Raw genomic sequence first — 20,415 nt, forward strand, 5'->3', positions numbered from 1 at the left:
TTTATATTGTGAAGCTGTGAGGAAACTCAGTTAACATTTTCAGCACCTTTACTAAATTCCACCAAGTGAAATCTTAAACACCACTGGTCCAGTCCATCTTTCTCAACCAGATTACTGTAGTTTTACACCATTCAAAAACAATGAACCGAACACTGGAGCCAAATTTTATTGAGCCACTGGTCAAATAAGCATTCACGTTGTGATATTGTAAAAAAGGCGATTATGTTCTTTAACACAATATAGAAATTAACCTGTATTTAACCTGTATTTGTCATGGAAAATAATTAAAATCACACTTCAAAAATCACTAATGGTAGTAAATGAATAAGCAGGAACTATCGTGATGGATGGTGTGTGGTGGCTCACAAGGAACAATTCTAGCTATGCCTTGATCTTCCTTAATTAGAGGAAAATTAAATAACCTGTAGCCCAAGACCTTTGACGGATCTTTGGACATTCAACATTGATAAGCATCAGAGAAAGTCAGACAATATAATAACAAAATACTAAAATAATTTAGTTCCAACTTAAAACAGTACTCTTCTATTCAGATGACCTCTTAATCTTGTATGACAACTACAGTTATTCTCATATGGTCCTAGCCTGAATCCCAGATACTTTTGTGCCGTCTTGCCAACTCAACCCATGACAGCAATGGAGTTGGCGATACAACACAAACAGATCTGGGACTCAGGCTAGAGTTGTCCTGTCAGTAGTACCACAATTCTTGAGAGTTTAAATTCTTCTGAACAACTTCTAAGTAACATGCTTTAATTAAAACAAAAAAAAAAGTGTGTTAAGTGTCCAAAATGGCCCCTTATACAGTGCACTACGTTTGACCAGAGCCCTATGGACCCTGGTCAAAAGTAGTGCACTAAATAGGGGATAGTTTGCTATTTAGGATGTATCCTAAAAATCCGTTACAGCTCATTGGATAACAGTAAAACCTGCCTTCAGATTCCCTCAAGAGAAACCAACCGTCTCTAAACCAGTCTTTCCAACAGAAATTCAGTTTCTTCTGCAATTTCACAATTGTCTCTTTCTTGCCCAACGTGCCCTTGGATATATCTACATTGTGTTGCCCTTCCATCTAGGATGGGCCGACCAAAACTGGTCTTTTCCTTAGCTACCATGTTGTTGTTGTTGTTGTCGTCGATCACTGCGAGGAGTCTCCCATCAGGTGGACAATGAGTTCGTAGGTGGAGAGGACGATGGCTGTGTTGGGGATCTGTCTGATAAGCTGAGGAATGAGTCCTCTGTAAAAAGCAGCGTAGCCCTCCTCCACTGCAACCAACCGTGCTGTCTGGAAAAAGTACTGATATTTACTGCCCTCTTCTCGCAGCCTTGTACGAATCACCTCTGATGAATGGAGGGAACGCGAGAGAGAGAGAGAGAGAGAGAGAGAGAGAGAGCGACAGAGACAGACAGAGAGAAGGGGAGAAATTAAGATGAATTAGAAATAAAAGGTGATTTTGAACGCAGTTTACAGAGTATTTTGACTAAAGACGGAAGGGAATGTATTGAGTTTTAGTAAAGGCTTCTCACTCAAGTTAACATTGAGTCATGGTTGTATGCTGTGCTACTGTACAGTAGACAGTTGTAGATTGGGCCATCGTCAATTAAAAGCTGTTGTTTTGCCTCTTACGTTAATGTGTGTTGTTGTCGTTTGAGGTGTGGTATGACAAGTTAATACCATAGCCATTTATTTGATTCATACCCGTTAATACCCAAGCTTACCGTGTGGGTAGGCTATGCAAGAAGCACAACCCTTAGCGAAAGCAGCCGCCATCATCAGGCCTAGGAAATCCGACGCCCCTTTTTCAGTTTCGCTGTTTGGCGAAGTGAAGCGCGCTTCGTTCAGGCGTTTTTTCAGCGTCTCGTAGATGAGGAAACAGATCATGGTCTCGGAGATGCCAGCGTAGGACGCCGTCAGGCCCCGGTAGAAACCTCTCATGCCCTCCGTCTTGTAAACGTAACGGGCACACTGCAGCGCATTCGTCTTCTTCTCCCCTCGTACCCTGGAGGAAAAGACAGTCAGTATTGATCTAAAACACCTGCAGGTGTCACAAAGTGTTTTTGGCAGAAGATTTAGAGAAGACGTTGAATTGGATCAGAAAAACATTTTCCTGCAGGAAAGTCGTTTTGTGGGTGGTAACCTACCATCTGAACTTGTTCTATAAGAGTGGTTTTGCTATATTTTGTTAAGGTGTGCCCTAATGCAGATGACCAAGAACAGAGGTGTCAGGGGCACAATAGCCAGGAAACAACACAACCTCGAGCAGATCAAGTGGCATACCTCACAACCTCGGGCAGATCAAGTGGCATACCTCACAACCTCGGGCAGATCAAGTGGCATACCTCACAACCTCGGGCAGATCAAGTGGCATACCTCACAACCTCGGGCAGATCAAGTGGCATACCTCACAACCTCGGGCAGATCAAGTGGCATACCTCACAACCTCGAGCAGATCAAGTGGCATACCTCACAACCTCGAGCAGATCAAGTGGCATACCTCACAACCTCGAGCAGATCAAGTGGCATACCTCACAACCTCGAGCAGATCAAGTGGCATACCTCACAACCTCGGGCAGATCAAGTGGCATACCTCACAACCTCGGGCAGATCAAGTGGCATACCTCACAACCTCGGGCAGATCAAGTGGCATACCTCACAACCTCGGGCAGATCAAGTGGCATACCTCACAACCTCGGGCAGATCAAGTGGCATACCTCACAACCTCGAGCAGATCAAGTGGCATACCTCACAACCTCGAGCAGATCAAGTGGCATACCTCACAACCTCGAGCAGATCAAGTGGCATACCTCACAACCTCGAGCAGATCAAGTGGCATACCTCACAACCTCGAACAGATCAAGTGGCATACCTCACAACCTCGAGCAGATCAAGTGGCATACCTCACAACCTCGAGCAGATCAAGTGGCACACCTCACAACCTCGAGCAGATCAAGTGGCATACCTCACAACCTCGAGCAGATCAAGTGGCATACCTCACAACCTCGAGCAGATCAAGTGGCATACCTCACAACCTCGAACAGATCAAGTGGCATACCTCACAACCTCGGGCAGATCAAGTGGCATACCTCACAACCTCGAACAGATCAAGTGGCATACCTCACAACCTCGAACAGATCAAGTGGCATACCTCACAACCTCGAGCAGATCAAGTGGCATACCTCACAACCTCGAACAGATCAAGTGGCATACCTCACACTCCAGTCTTGTGACAAATAATCAAGGAGACATCCTGTTACTTTTTTTTTGTTTAAAACCTTTTATGAAATGTGCATTTAACATGATACTATTTAAAAATATATATTCCTATTTTTCATCTACCAAATCCCCTCCCCACTAGTTAACTATAGTTTGAGTGACTACCTATATGAACAAGTCTGCAGGGTGAATAGGACACTAGGTCACCAGACATTGTCCCTGTAACGGTGACCCTCACATGGTTCTATTACTCCATATGTTCCAAACGCCACCTCATTTCCTACATAGGGTCACTACTTTGGAACATGTTTCTGGTCAAAAGTAGTGCCCCTATATAGGGTGCCATTTGGGATACAGATCCTGTGTAAATATAGCCTCTTCCTCCAACGCAGCCTAATGCGTCAGCAGCTATGGGTATTTATGGATCTGTCTGGTCACGTTACACCACGCAAACTGAGTAACCCAAGGACAGGAGAGCAGCCAAGATGGGGGGGGGCCCGTCAAAGATCACATTCAAATGGTGGTGGTGGTGGTGGTGGTGGGGACTGGCGACAGAACTGGAATTACACACTACCTACAGTAACCCTTTAATGAATGTTCTGACTCCATTAGTACAAAACTAACATCTAAAATATGTCTGCATTTAAAGCCTTTAAAAAGCTTCTAAAAGAGACTTAATAAAAGTAAATGAAATAGGAAGTAAGAACCGTAGAATAATATAAATGTACATACTTCCTCTCCAGCTGCATCCTGGTCTTAACCATCCAGACGGGGTTCATGAGGGAGTTTGTAACAAAGGCTGAAACAGGAAGTAGAAACAGAGAGTTGTGTCATATCACTGGATGGAGCAAGAGAAAGGGACAGAGTTCATTTTATATTTCTGGATGGGAGTTCAGGGAAAGAACAGGTCAGGGAGGGCAAATCCTCCAGGATTCCTGACAGAGCAGAAATTCAATTATTATACAACACATTATAGTTAGAGTTATATAATAAATACGTGTATTATATACACACATTATAGTTATAGAGTTATATAATAAATACGTGTATTATATACACACATTATAGTTATAGAGTTATATAATAAATACGTGTATTATATACACACATTATAGTTATAGAGTTATATAATAAATACGTGTATTATATACACACATTATAGTTATAGAGTTATATAATAAATACGTGTATTATATACACACATTATAGTTATAGAGTTATATAATAAATACGTGTATTATATACACACATTATAGTTATAGAGTTATATAATAAATACGTGTATTATATACACACATTATAGTTATAGAGTTATATAATAAATACGTGTATTATATACACACATTATAGTTATAGAGTTATATAATAAATACGTGTATTATATACACACATTATAGTTATAGAGTTATATAATAAATACGTGTATTATATACACACATTATAGTTATAGAGTTATATAATAAATACGTGTATTATATACACACATTATAGTTATAGAGTTATATAATAAATACGTGTATTATATACACACATTATAGTTATAGAGTTATATAATAAATACGTGTATTATATACACACATTATAGTTATAGAGTTATATAATAAAAACGTGTATTATATACACACATTATAGTTATAGAGTTATATAATAAATACGTGTATTATATACACACATTATAGTTATAGAGTTATATAATAAATACGTGTATTATATACACACATTATAGTTATAGAGTTATATAATAAATACGTGTATTATATACACACATTATAGTTATAGAGTTATATAATAAATACGTGTATTATATACACACATTATAGTTATAGAGTTATATAATAAATACGTGTATTATATACACACATTATAGTTATAGAGTTATATAATAAATACGTGTATTATATACACACATTATAGTTATAGAGTTATATAATAAATACGTGTATTATATACACACATTATAGTTATAGAGTTATATAATAAATACGTGTATTATATACACACATTATAGTTATAGAGTTATATAATAAATACGTGTATTATATACACACATTCAGTTATAGAGTTATATAATAAATACGTGTATTATAGTTATAGAGTTATATAATAAATACGTGTATTATATACACACATTATAGTTATAGAGTTATATAATAAATACGTGTATTATAGTTATAGAGTTATATAATAAATACGTGTATTATATACACACATTATAGTTATAGAGTTATATAATAAATACGTGTATTATATACACACATTATAGTTATAGAGTTATATAATAAATACGTGTATTATATACACACATTATAGTTATAGAGTTATATAATAAATACGTGTATTATATACACACATTATAGTTATAGAGTTATATAATAAATACGTGTATTATATACACACATTATAGTTATAGAGTTATATAATAAATACGTGTATTATATACACACATTTTGGTGGACAAAAATGGCAACAACAAAAACTTGACTCTTGTTTCCCCAGCAGGCATAGAACCCACATGGTTTCCCCAGCAGGCATAGAACCCACATGGTTTCCCCAGCAGGCATAGAACCCACATGGTTTCCCCAGCAGGCATAGAACCCACATGGTTTCCCCAGCAGGTATACAACCCACATGGTTTCCCCAGCAGGCATAGAACCCACATGGTTTCCCCAGCAGGCATAGAACCCACATGGTTTCCCCAGCAGGCATAGAACCCACATGGTTTCCCCAGCAGGCATAGAACCCACATGGTTTCCCCAGCAGGCATAGAACCCACATGGTTTCCCCAGCAGGCATAGAACCCACATGGTTTCCCCAGCAGGCATACAACCCACATGGTTTCCCCAGCAGGCATAGAACCCACATGGTTTCCCCAGCAGGCATAGAACCCACATGGTTTCCCCAGCAGGCATAGAACCCACATGGTTTCCCCAGCAGGCATAGAACCCACATGGTTTCCCCAGCAGGCATAGAACCCACATGGTTTCCCCAGCAGGCATAGAACCCACATGGTTTCCCCAGCAGGCATAGAACCCACATGGTTTCCCCAGCAGGCATAGAACCCACATGGTTTCCCCAGCAGGCATACAACCCACATGGTTTCCCCAGCAGGCATAGAACCCACATGGTTTCCCCAGCAGGCATAGAACCCACATGGTTTCCCCAGCAGGCATAGAACCCACATGGTTTCCCCAGCAGGCATAGAACCCACATGGTTTCCCCAGCAGGCATAGAACCCACATGGTTTCCCCAGCAGGCATAGAACCCACATGGTTTCCCCAGCAGGCATAGAACCCACATGGTTTCCCCAGCAGGCATAGAACCCACATGGTTTCCCCAGCAGGCATAGAACCCACATGGTTTCCCCAGCAGGCATAGAACCCACATGGTTTCCCCAGCAGGCATAGAACCCACATGGTTTCCCCAGCAGGCATAGAACCCACATGGTTTCCCCAGCAGGCATAGAACCCACATGGTTTCCCCAGCAGGCATAGAACCCACATGGTTTCCCCAGCAGGCATAGAACCCACATGGTTTCCCCAGCAGGCATAGAACCCACATGGTTTCCCCAGCAGGCATAGAACCCACATGGTTTCCCCAGCAGGCATAGAACCCACATGGTTTCCCCAGCAGGCATAGAACCCACATGGTTTCCCCAGCAGGCATAGAACCCACATGGTTTCCCCAGCAGGCATAGAACCCACATGGTTTCCCCAGCAGGCATAGAACCCACATGGTTTCCCCAGCAGGCATAGAACCCACATGGTTTCCCCAGCAGGCATAGAACCCACATGGTTTCCCCAGCAGGCATAGAACCCACATGGTTTCCCCAGCAGGCATAGAACCCACATGGTTTCCCCAGCAGGTATACAACCTACATGGTTCTATTGCTTTGTGTTTCATACAGAATGAGGGTAGAGTGCTCCCCCCCTACGCCGGCGTCTCCGCCCCCCCCCCCCCCCCACGCCGGCGTCTCCGCCCCCCCCCACCCTACGCCGGCGTCTCCGCCCCCCCCCCTCCTACGCCGGCGTCTCCGCCCCCCCCCACCCTACGCCGGCGTCTCCGCCCCCCCCCACCCTACGCCGGCGTCTCCGCCCCCCCCCACCCTACGCCGGCGTCTCCGCCCCCCCTACGCCGGCGTCTCCGCCCCCCCCCTACGCCGGCGTCTCCGCCCCCCCCTACGCCGGCGTCTCCGCCCCCCCTACGCCGGCGTCTCCGCCCCCCCTACGCCGGCGTCTCCGCCCCCCCTACGCCGGCGTCTCCGCCCCACCCTACGCCGGCGTCTCCGCCCCCCCTACGCCGGCGTCTCCGCCCCCCCTACGCCGGCGTCTCCGCCCCCCCTACGCCGGCGTCTCCGCCCCCCCTACACGCCGGCGTCTCCGCCCCCCCTACACGCCGGCGTCTCCGCCCCCCCTACACGCCGGCGTCTCCGCCCCCCCTACACGCCGGCGTCTCCGCCCCCCCCCTACGCCGGCGTCTCCGCCCCCCCCCTACGCCGGCGTCTCCGCCCCCCCCCTACGCCGGCGTCTCCGCCCCCCCCCCTACGCCGGCGTCTCCGCCCCCCCCCTACGCCGGCGTCTCCGCCCCCCCCTACGCCGGCGTCTCCGCCCCCCCCCTACGCCGGCGTCTCCGCCCCCCCCCCTACGCCGGCGTCTCCGCCCCCCCCCTACGCCGGCGTGTCTGTGGTCTGCTTCAGACAGTCTCACCTGCAAAGCCAGCTGAGGACATGTGCACCAGTCCACTGTTAGGGACGAAGACGCCATTGAACGCCTCCTTAGACCTCTTGTAGGCAGCAAAATAAATAGCTCTACAAGAAAGACAGAAGACAAAAAGGGTGAGAAATCAGATTCCCTCTTTAAAATGTACAAACAAATGTATATACCAGTATATTTCTCAGTGAGTGGGTGTCCATCTTTCACTGTGTTTTAGAAAACGGCAGTGTGCGTTTATGTAACATCCCGTTTCCAGGTGCTGCCTGAAACCTGTGAAGCAGCAGCCTTTGACAGAGCCAGCTAAGCCACGTGTGTCCTGTCCAGAGTAGTCTGCTATGCTTCTGGAACAGTCCATCCCATACAGTGTGTGTATCACAGGCAGCAGCAGAATGGCTTGAATAAGCACCGAGGCAGGCCACGGGGGGTGGTCGAGAGAGAGATGGGTCTGGACTAGTGCTATTCTCATTCTGAATGCCAGGCAGGGTTTGGAAGCTGGCTGACCCTCCCTCTGCTCCATGCTACCTATTTCTGGGAGTGAAATCGTTTTGACGGTATGTTGGTGAGTTTCCAGAGTGACCCCTCCCCATTCCCACCCTACTTACTGAGGACTGTATAATACGTTACTGTACAAACCCAAGGAGTGTAAAAATGTCTTGTTTATATGAATGGCAGCGCTTGTAAGTTGGGCGATGGCATAATGCAGAGAGAGAGAGAGAGAGAGAGAGAGAGAGGGACAGACAAACCCCTTAGTGAGGACTGTATACTACGTACTGTAGACGGTGCATTCATAAAGTATTCAGACCCCTTCACCTTTTCCACATTTTTTGTGGACTCGAGGCTGTAATTCGCTGCAAAAGTTGCTTCAACAAAGTACTGAGCAAAAAGTCTGATTTTTAAGTTGTTTACTTTTAATACATTTGCAAACATTTCTAAAAACCTGCTTTTGCTTTGTCATTAGGGGGTATTGTGTGTAGATTGATAAGGGGGGGGGACGGGGAACGATTTAATCCATTTTAGAATAAGGCTGTAAGTAACAAAATGTGGAAAAAGTCAAGGGGTCTGAATACTTTGCGAATGCCCTGTAGAACCCCAATTTATGGCCACAATTCTGTCCTCTCTCACCCCACCGTTCTGACCTCGTATGACTTCATTCAACAACACAGCAGTAATAATATATTACAGTCTGAAAGATGGTCCTTGGTAATGACATGATAAAAAGGATGAGTGTGTAGGTTGTTAAGGGTGTGGACATACAAAACACATCCACACCCAAACATTACTTACACCAAAACGAATCCACCCTTTCAAATGCAGTCCGTGTCTCATTAGCAGGCTTACCTTGAAGGGGCCACCCCAACAAGATTGGGACCCAGTCCCCGGAAAAGAGACCTTGGTCCTTCTTTTTCTAGAATTGACCTAGAAATGGGAAGAGAAAACAAACCAGTTCATTGAATAGACACTTTAAAAATGTTTGAATGACAAGAACATTATTTTGGACGGGTATTCAGTAGTTGGGACAACTGCGGTAGGGTTCAAGAAGTTGTATGGTCAATCCGACGTCTGCATTGGCCAAACAGCATGTACTGCCATGGGTATATTGTTCAATTTATCGTTAGTGATAATTCAGTTAATTAAATCGTGATATGAATTTTTGTTCCCCCCCCCCCCCCCCCCTTCCATATCACCCACCTCTGCAGAGTTTGTTTTGGACAAGACCCTACTCTCAACCCAGTACCCTTTGAAACTGGAGGTGCACTGAACTCCTTCGCCTCTGTGGGATTAACTTCACACACACACACACACTTAGCCCAGTAGCAGACAAATAGGCCAGGTGAGTGGACACACAGGGACACAACAGGACTGATACATTGGTCCCACACTCTGCTGTAAACCACACTCTACTTAAAAAGGACACTGTTATTCGTTTGTTTTCCCACACTGTAACGTCATTTTGTTCCAATAGATAAAACCACCCTTCAGGCTAAGGAAATAAAGGATTTAAAAGTTAACATGTTATGACCCAACAGGATATTGATTTAGAGATTAAAGAGTATTAACATTTTACCTTTGAAACAGACCAACAACAGCGTTTGTTAAATGAGTCATTGTAATTCCAAGTGACTCTACAAAACCTTCAAGCAACCTTATACTGTCTTTACAGACAACACTGGATAAACAAGGATTTGAGAGAAGAGGTTCATTCAACAGTTATTGGAGAAATTAACCAAAATGGATGCTTGAAGGTTGTAGAGTCACTTAGAATTACAATGGCTCACCTCCAAATGCCATTGTTGGTCAGTTTCAAAGGTAAAAATGTTAAAAAACTGCACTGGGTGAACAGGTTGAGGATACCATTTGAGCCATTCCCCTCTGAACCATTCAGCTGAGTCCAGTCCCAGACTGGTTCAGTCACATTCAGCCAAAGGCCTCCAGCACTAAACCCTTGAGGTGAGAAACATGAGAAACCACGGACTGCATTTCTGGACGTCAGCCGGCACGGCTCCCTCCTCGTGTTCAATTTGGCAGAGGCACAGTCACACCATCACTCTCACCCAGTCTGTGGTCTGAGGCAACCCTCTCTGGGCCTCGGGGGTGAGGGACATTTCCACAGGTGGCATCAGCACTTACATAAGTGTCCTCGCTGCACTGTGCGTCAGTGCGTGTGCATGCGTTCCCCACAGCTGGCAAACAGCTCTTAGAGTATCTTGTTCTAATCCATCTTTAATCTCTAGTATTTGTGTATAAAACAGGATAACGGTAATGGCCTTCAAATTAATAGCACCCCGTCAGGCAGGGTAGGAGAAGGGCCCCCCGTCAGGCAGGGTAGGAGAAGGGCCCCCCGTCAGGCAGGGTAGGAGAAGGCCCCCCTGTCAGGCAGGGTAGGAGAAGGGCCCCCGTCAGGCAGGGTAGGAGAAGGGCCCCCGTCAGGCAGGGTAGGAGACGGGCCCCCGTCAGGCAGGGTAGGAGACGGGCCCCCGTCAGGCAGGGTAGGAGACGGGCCCCCGTCAGGCAGGGTAGGAGAAGGCCCCCCCGTCAGGCAGGGTAGGAGAAGGCCCCCCCGTCAGGCAGGGTAGGAAGAGGGCCCCCATCAGGCAGGGTAGGAGACGGGCCCCCATCAGGCAGGGTAGGAGACGGGCCCCCATCAGGCAGGGTAGGAGACGGGCCCCCATCAGGCAGGGTAGGAGACGGGCCCCCATCAGGCAGGGTAGGAGTCGGGCCCCCATCAGGCAGGGTAGGAGAAGGGCCCCCATCAGGCAGGGTAGGAGAAGGGCCCCCATCAGGCAGGGTAGGAGACGGGCCCCCGTCAGGCAGGGTAGGAGAAGGCCCCCCCGTCAGGCAGGGTAGGAGAAGGGCCCCCCGTCAGGCAGGGTAGGAAGAGGGCCCCCATCAGGCAGGGTAGGAGACGGGCCCCCATCAGGCAGGGTAGGAGACGGGCCCCCATCAGGCAGGGTAGGAGACGGGCCCATTTCCTCCTCGTTAGACAGAGTTGTAGAGTAAAGACACAGGCCTATTCACACAACAAAGGAGGGACAACCCCTTACCGTAAGACCCATAGTAGACTAGCCCCACTCCAATACGAAGGAGGGACAACCCCTTACCGTAAGACCCATAGTAGACTAGCCCCACTCCAATACTAAGGAGGGACAACCCCTTACCGTAAGACCCATAGACTAGCCCCACTCCAATACGAAGGAGGGACAACCCCTTACCGTAAGACCCATAGACTAGCCCCACTCCAATACGAAGGAGGGACAACCCCTTACCGTAAGACCCATAGTAGACTAGCCACACTCCAATACGAAGGAGGGACAACCCCTTACCGTAAGACCCATAGACTAGCCCCACTCCAATACGAAGGAGGGACAACCCCTTACCGTAAGACCCATAGACTAGCCCCACTCCAATACGAAGGAGGGACAACCCCTTACCGTAAGACCCATAGTAGACTAGCCCCACTCCAATACGAAGGAGGGACAACCCCTTACCGTAAGACCCATAGTAGACTAGCCCCACTCCAATACGAAGGAGGGACAACCCCTTACCGTAAGACCCATAGTAGACTAGCCCCACTCCAATACTAAGGAGGGACAACCCCTTACCGTAAGACCCATAGACTAGCCCCACTCCAATACTAAGGAGGGACAACCCCTTACCGTAAGACCCATAGACTAGCCACACTCCAATAGTAAGGAGGGACAACCCCTTACCGTAAGACCCATAGTAGACTAGCCCCACTCCAATACTAAGGAGGAACAACCCCTTACCGTAAGAACCATAGACTAGCCACACTCCAATACTAAGGAGGGACAACCCCTTACCGTAAGACCCATAGTAGACTAGCCACACTCCAATACTAAGGAGGGACAACCCCTTACCGTAAGACCCATAGTAGACTAGCCCCACTCCAATACTAAGGAGGGACAACCCCTTACCGTAAGACCCATAGTAGACTAGCCCCACTCCAATACTAAGGAGGGACAACCCCTTACCGTAAGAACCATAGACTAGCCCCACTCCAATACTAAGGAGGGACAACCCCTTAACGTAAGAACCATAGACTAGCCCCACTCCAATACTAAGGAGGGACAACCCCTTACCGTAAGACCCATAGACTAGCCCCACTCCAATACTAAGGAGGGACAACCCCTTACCGTAAGACCCATAGTAGACTAGCCACACGCTAAGAATAAGAAGAGGGACAAACTCTTACCGTAAGACCTGCAGCAGGCCAGGTGGCGTAACGGTGCCCGAGCCTGGTCTGATGACCCCAGTACCATTGAGCGTGCCCAGCTGGACCTGGAACACGGGCCGGAGCGCGAGGCCTGACGACTGCAGCCTTGTCTTCAGCACCTCCAGAGGACAGGTCACGATGGCTCCCACCGTGCCGCTACATCTGCAGAGAGGAAGATGGGGAAAAAATACGTTAACATTTATAATACAGTAATAATATATACTAATCTCAGGTCATTTAAAGTCAGGTTTACAACATCAGCCTCAGAGAATAGGAAAACATTAATATGGCGTTAATTAATTAACATGGCGAACGACAACGGAGATTGAGCTCCAATAACGGTGGAAAGGATTACCAAAGAGCTTCAGGAAGCGGAGAGCCTTAGTTGTATGCCCTACGCACCTGAACCAGCCTTTTATCAGGGCATGGTAGACTATAAAAATACAAAAACATGTGTATTTACATTTGTGTAATTTGTAGTGTGGTATGTTTATACCGGGTGAAGTAGTCCTGCTGCAGTGTTATCAGTGAGTTTCAGTTGGGTCACAGTTCCCCTGGATCAGATTTGTTTTTTATATTTCTCCCTCTCTCAGGGAATGTAATTTACCATCAATATACAGAACAGTAGCAGCTACACTGTACTTTTATGGTGTTACTAAAAGAGACAGTGTCATGAACAGTCTCTCACATTTACTCTATACACTATCTGGTACAAAAGGTCATTGAACCAAGAAGCTCTAATTTGACTAAAGCTACAGAGAGGTCTTACAGCCTCTTCTACATAGCCGTTTAAAAATGTCCAAATCATGCACTTAATTTGATTTATGACCTAAAAAAAAAAGTGAGGAATAGTCTTGCGTCACAGAAGATATTAACCTCTCTACAACCCCTGTCCATCCAAGACAAGGCGTGACAGAATTAGATTAATTTTGCCCCTGAGAGGGCCCGCATTCCGTCTTCAACGGGGTCCAGAGTTTATTTTCTTGCTGTTTTGGTGATTATTAGCGAGCTAGACACCGTTCGGATTTGGTTTTAGTGATTTAAAAAAAAAAAAAATTACTTAAAACATAGTGACTTCAGAAAGTATTCATATCCCTTGACTTTATCCACATTTTGTTGTGTTAAATATATTAAATATATATTTTTTAAATCCCTTGCCTATCTACACACAATACCCCATAATGACAAAGTGAAAACATGTTTATTGAAATTTTTGCAAATGTATTGAAAATCTGTTTTACATAAGTATTCACACCCCCGAGTCAATACATACACCTTTGGCAACAATTACAGCTTGGAGTCTTTTGGGTAAGTCTATGAGCTTTGCATAGCTGGATTTTTTTTAATTCTTCGAGCTCTGCCAAGTTGTTTGTAGATCATTGCAAGACAGCCATTTTCAAGTCTTACCATAGATTTTCAAGACAATCCATTCTCAGCTCTACCATCACAGCCATTAAACTCTGTTTTAAAGTCACCATTGGTCTCCTGGTGAAATCCCTAAGCGGTTTCCTTCCTCTCCGGCAACTGAGTTAGGAAGGACGCCTGACTTTTCCTAGAGCTGGCTGTTTGGCCAAACTGAGCAATCGGGGGAGAAGGGCCTGCTCTTGGAGGTGACCAAGAACCCGATGGTCACTCTGACAGTGCTCCAGAGTTCTTCTGTAGAGATGGAAGACCTCAGACTGGGGCGAAGGTTCACCTTCCAACAGGACAACGACCCTAAGCACACAGCCAAGACAACACAGGAGTGGTTTCGGGACAAGTCTCTGAATGTCCTTGAGTGGCCCAGCCAGAGCCCGGACTTGAACTCGATCGAAACATCTCTGGAGAGACCTGAAAATAGCTGCGCAGCGACGCTCCCTATCCAATGTGACAGAGCTTGAGAGGATCTGCAGAGAAGAATGGGAGAAACTCCTCAAATACAAGTGTGCCAAGCTTGTAGCGTCATACCCAAGAAGACTCGAGGCTGTAGTCACTGCCAAAGGTGCTTCAACAATGTACTGAGTAAAGGGGCTGAATACTTACGTAAATGTGATATTTCCATTGGAAAAATCTCTTCATTTTTTTTTGATGAGGCTGTAACATTACAAAATGTGGAAACCGTAAAGGGGTCTGAATACTTTCCGAATGCACTGTGTGTGAACAAAAATATAAAACGCAACATGTAAATTGTTGGTCCCATGTTTCATGAGATTAAATTAAAAAATCCTGGAAATGCTCCATATGCACAAGACCTTTTAAATTGTGTACAAATTTGTTTACATCCCTGTTAGTGAGCATTTCTCCTTTGCCAAGATAATCCATCCACCTGACAGGTGTGGCATATCAAGAGCTGATTAAACAGCATGTGGGCAGCAGGGTAGCCTAGTGGTTAGAGCGTTGGACTAGCAATCGAAAGGTTGCAAGTTCAAATCCCCGAGCAGACAAGGTACAAATCTGTCGTTCTGCCCCTGAACAAGGCAGAACAACCCACTGTTCCTAGGCCGTCATTGAAAATATGAATTTGTTCTTAACTGACCTGCCTAGTTAAATAAAGATAAAATAACATTTTTAAAAATTACTGGGGGACAATAAAGGGTTACTCTAAAATGTGCCGTTTTGTCACACAACAATGCCACATCTCAAGTTGAGGGAGTGGACAATTGGCATGCTCACTCAGGAATGTCCACCAGAGCGGTTGCCAAAGAATTTAATGTTAATTTCTCTACCATATGCTGCCTCCTACGTCGTTTTAGAGAACTTGGCAGTACGTCTAACCAGCCTTACAACCACAGACCACGTGTAACAACGCCACACAGCCAAGACCATGGGAGGCGCAAGACCTACTGAGGAGTATTTCTGTCTGTAATAAAGCCCTTTTGTGGGGAAAAACAAATTCTGATTGACTGGACCTGGCTGCCAAGTGGGTGGGCCTATGCCCTCCCAAGACCACTCATGGCTGCACCCCTGGCCAGTCATGTGAAATCCATAAATTAGGGCCTAAATAATTTTTCCAATTGACTGATTTCCTTATATGAACTGTAACTCTGTAAAATATTTTTTAATTTGTGCATGTTGCATTCATATTTTTGTTCAGTATAATATTATATTTTTTTTTTTACTAAACCACCCGCAGGCCGGATATGTTTGAAACAGAATTAGGTCGGTCGTTTTGGTCAGGGAGCTTATCAACCATGGTTTGCCAGTGCTGTGATAGTGTATAATAATGAATTTATCTGCACTGTATATTTGTTACCAAAGCTACCCTGCCAGTTTTAGGAATGACACCATTATTGATTCAACTTTTCAAATTAACTGCCAATATTCCATTCAAACAACACAGTCAATCTACACCCATAAACTAACATCGGCTGATGACACCTTACACAGCTTATCTTAAAACCGGTGTAAGGTCAAAAACCTAAATAATCATACCCCGATTAAAAACACTTGGTTTTCTGAGCAATCTTTCAAATGATTAGGACATGCAAAACGCCCCCCAAAAAAATATATATATCTTTTTTTTTTTTTATCTGCGTTTAATTTGTTCTGCGCATGTGTTAGTGTCAGCCTCCCTCTTTAGCGTGACTGAAGTGAGTTCAGAACAACTGAATGTATGAGTACTAGAAGTCGTTTTTAACATACAAACTTTATATGTTCGAACTCAGAACAAAATATGCTTCCCAAAAATAACATGTTGATGGTGGAAGAACATTTATTTAGAATGCCGATTTTCTGCATCTATCAAAGTGCCATAAGGTAGCCTGATTTCAGATATGTCCATGTAAAACAGGAGTATTTTCTGCATCTATCAAAGTGCCATAAGGTAGCCTGATTTCAGATATGTCCATGTAAAACAGGAGTATTAGGGGGATTGTTCCTCTTACAAAGCATGTAAACGTTTTAATCAAACTTATATTAATCTGACTATCCAAAATAAATCGCATTACTGTGTGCATGTAACTGTACTCTGAGACCTTTTTAGTATGTTACATATATTTTAGAGGCTATTTAGACAGAACATTTGTATCAAACAAAAATAAACTATTTATAATTATATGACAATATTTTAGATTGACAATTATATTACACAATTTCTGATATATCACGTCTGATTGGTGGAGTGCTACAGAGATGGTTGTCCTTCTGGAAGGTTTCTCGCATCTCCACAGAGGAACTCTGGAGCTCTGTCAGAGTGACTGACGTCTAAAGGGCACGTGATGCCGAATGCAACTGCCTCCAATAACAAACACATAAGCTATCCATTCACTCAGTTTATCATAAGCATCTCCTTGCGGTCTGGGACGCAATGAGGAAAAACATACTGTGGATGAGACAGAGTTGCATAACCCTACATGTGACAGTGATATACACACTAAACACGGTATGGCAAAAGGCCATATATCATGGTGTCCTCCAGACACCCAAAGTTAACATTTTGAATCAGTTCAAATGTGAAACCAGAAGCCACCATTAAATAGGGCATTCATTAACTAGCTCAGAAGAGACCATGGCATGTAAACAGCCTCTGTAAATACAGTTCTCAATGTTATGTCTGCAGTCAGTGTGCAGCTTGGAAAGGCAGTCTAGACTAGATTCTTCGAACTCAATCCCAAAATAATGTACTATTGCCTTGACAATGATATTCAGTGTGAGCTTGTCACTTATGAGGTTTGCTCTATTCTACTATAGCAACTAATATACTTTTTTCTTTTTTCAACTGTAATATTATGTTCTGATTTTATAAATAAAGTAAGCGTTATTTCCATTATCTTCACCACTATGGTACTTCTTAACATTGGCTGTTCTAAGAAATACAGGGCCTATATAGACATAACTATATGACTGGCATTTCTATTCCTCTGTGGGTCCAATACAGGATCATATATCCCCCCCCCCCCCCCCCCCCAACTAAATATCCCCAGCTTTCCCCAAATGTCAAGAGCTGTCAATGGGTGACCTTGAGTGACAATAGTTCTACTAGCTTGCAAAAAAAATCTTGATAAACTTCCAAGTTCAAGCCGGATAATATTTCTCATGAATTGCTAGCTACATATTAGCTAAAATACATTTTAGGTAACTTTTGATAATCTTTTATACATCTTAGAATATAATATATCGCTAGCTATAAATATAGTAGATTCATCTATTCTAAGCTGCAGTAGCTAACACGCGACAGCTTGCTAGCTGCAGCACTTTACATGGTCACATGGATGACCGATTGCCTGGGAACGATTATGTAACTCGAGGACATATTCTAAGGTCAGAATAGACTGCGACACTTGCCAGTTAGCTAATGCCACATCAAATTAAAACATTAATACTCTTGGTTGTTGTATTCGAGTTCATATCTCAAGCGTTAGGACCTTCGTAGAAATAAAGGTCATTACAAATGGCTAGGATTTCCACATTTCCTCTATGAAGTTAACTCACTGTTAACGCTAGTCGGATAGGTAAACTAGCGACGCTTCATAAATCAATATCCGGTTGATTAGCCTAGCTACCATGCTAGCAGTGAGAAGGACAATAGTTGGCCACCTGACATTGCATAACTAGACGAATGACATAGTAAACACTTGTTAGCCAGTTAAAATACTGTTCTGGAATCTTTGGCAAAATTGCAAAAAAATATAAAAAAATCACCACTGTCCACCATTAGCGTTAGCTGGCAACCTCAGGCTGTAGCGAGGGAGGCCTTGTCACCCCTTCAGTTGAGAGTGAGTAACGTTAGCTAGTTAGTGACATTTCGGTTTAGCGAGAATATGATTCGTTTGGTCAAGACTGGGGCACAAATATCCTAAAACGTCAGCGCAAGCTGCCGAATACCCATCAATCTAACACAATAGTTAACATAATTTACCACGACAAAAAAAGCAGAAGCCGCTAGACTATTTTACAAATATTCAGCTATGATAATGCTAGCTGAACATGCTAATGCTAGCTAGATAAAAAAATGTAAAAAAGGAACACTTACCCCCCTGCGAATAGATGTAATAGCGTATTATTATTATGTGCCATTTTAAAAAATTATAACCATACTCTTCTTTGTCTTCTCGTAAATGTAATCTCTACAAGTCAGAGGCGAAAATGTGGTTTATCTTGCTCGTCAGCTGTTGTCGCTAGCCAGTCGACCACCCGGCTTTCTCTGAAGCGTTCCAAACTCTGACCAGTGTTCTGACAGCAGCACAAACGATGACGTCAGTTGCGTATGGTAACGAACCTTCAAAATAATAGCCTGCATTTGGAAAACATTGCGATCTGGATAACCCATTCGAAAAAATATAGATTTTTAAAATATTTTTTTTAATCAATGGTCACTTTTATTGTGCCAACATAAAAATTCTCTAAGTAATTTCTGAAAACAAATATAAAATATGGTTTTTGAAAACATTTTTTTTTAAAGACAAATAATGAACAAATATGTTGACATTGGTATGTTGAGAATATTGGGCTGTAGATGGAAAACTTTTCTACCTAGCTCAGCTAAAGTGGGGTGGAAAATACCCAGTAGTCTTCACTAACCGAATATGGTTAGTTTCTTTAAATATAGCCTACACAAATGCTTTCAACATAACAGTATTTGCATAAACTTTCAAAAGAAATGCTGATATAAATAATACACTATTAAAATGAAGATATGTCAAATTATCCATTTCTCTTTCAAAGGTTGTTTCAGTGCTGTGAAAAACAGTTGTATTGCACTGTAGTGCAAAGCAAAACAAAAAAAATGATATTCCCAGTTGTGTTTCTTTGCAAGGGGACTATTATGTTGAAAATAAATCCGCGATCATGCTAGCAGGATAATATCCTGCTGCTAGGAGAACGGTAATCAAATTCTGAAGAATCAAATTTACGTCATAGGGGCTGGTCGGGGGAGTTGACCGTGACGTTGAGAGGTCTGTCAACGACACAAGTGGGGGCCTCTATTTATTTACGGCAAGAGGATTGACCAATTGATTGACAGAACAGTTGACCACGGAGAGAGATACATAATTTATCCAACCCAAAGGAGTGCATCTGATGCCCTATCCTGCCCTTCATTTAGTCCAGGTTACTGATAAGAAAGAACTGGGCAGGTGGAAATAATTATAAAGGGTTATATACCTTATAACATGTTACTTTCACTTAGCCAGTGTACTAAGTGAGAACATTAAGATTTTATGCGTTTTTAGGTAATTGATGTTAAAAGGTAAAAATACATTTTTATTAAAAATGATAATAATCAAGAAATTATCAAATAGTTTGACAACCATGTTTGAAAACGTTTTGATATCAAACTTAACCATTAGCTCTTCCAGTGATGAAGAAAATGTCAACTCTGAGTGAGCACCTCTCCGAAATATTTTGGCATTCAGGTCCGAACAGTTATTCTCTAACTACTTCTACCAAGGGCAAATATGTATAGATAGTTTCATTCAAATCAAAAAGGGGGTGAGGTCAAAAAGGGATTGAAATCAAATGGAACAACCCAGAGGGGTTAGCAAAAGGAGGTCTTGATGCATACAGTGATTCAACTAGTGGATAGACCACACAAGGCTAGCTTTAAATCCATAGAGCTGTATGTCTACACCTGGTCACTAAACCTGGTGACCACACTTCAGAGAAATCATATGGCAAGTGCCCAATTCAAAATTCCAATCCAAGTCCCTTACCCCCTACCCTTCAGCACAATCCAAGTCCCTTAACCCCTACCCTTCAGCACAATCATTGACCTTACCCCCCCAAGGAACTCTAAGAATTGAAAGGACATTTAGTCAGCAGGCCTG

At 43.9% G+C, this 20,415-nt stretch overlaps 1 protein-coding gene across 1 annotated transcript; it reads right to left on the reverse strand.

The window, feature by feature from the left end:
* Positions 1-151: 151 nt before the first annotated feature.
* On the reverse strand, positions 152-18,779 carry s2533 (Solute carrier family 25 member 33). Its single transcript, NM_001140233.1, is given in 7 exon segments — positions 152-1,359; positions 1,738-2,018; positions 3,965-4,031; positions 7,936-8,036; positions 9,280-9,357; positions 12,653-12,835; positions 18,624-18,779. Coding segments are annotated over 7 exon segments (957 nt in total). The 5' UTR covers positions 18,668-18,779; the 3' UTR covers positions 152-1,156.
* Between the last annotated feature and the right edge of the window lie 1,636 nt (positions 18,780-20,415).

The sequence above is a fragment of the Salmo salar genome, chromosome 15 (assembly GCF_965601325.2).
Source record: "Salmo salar chromosome 15, fSalSal1, whole genome shotgun sequence".
Taxonomy (NCBI): Eukaryota; Metazoa; Chordata; class Actinopteri; order Salmoniformes; family Salmonidae; genus Salmo; species Salmo salar.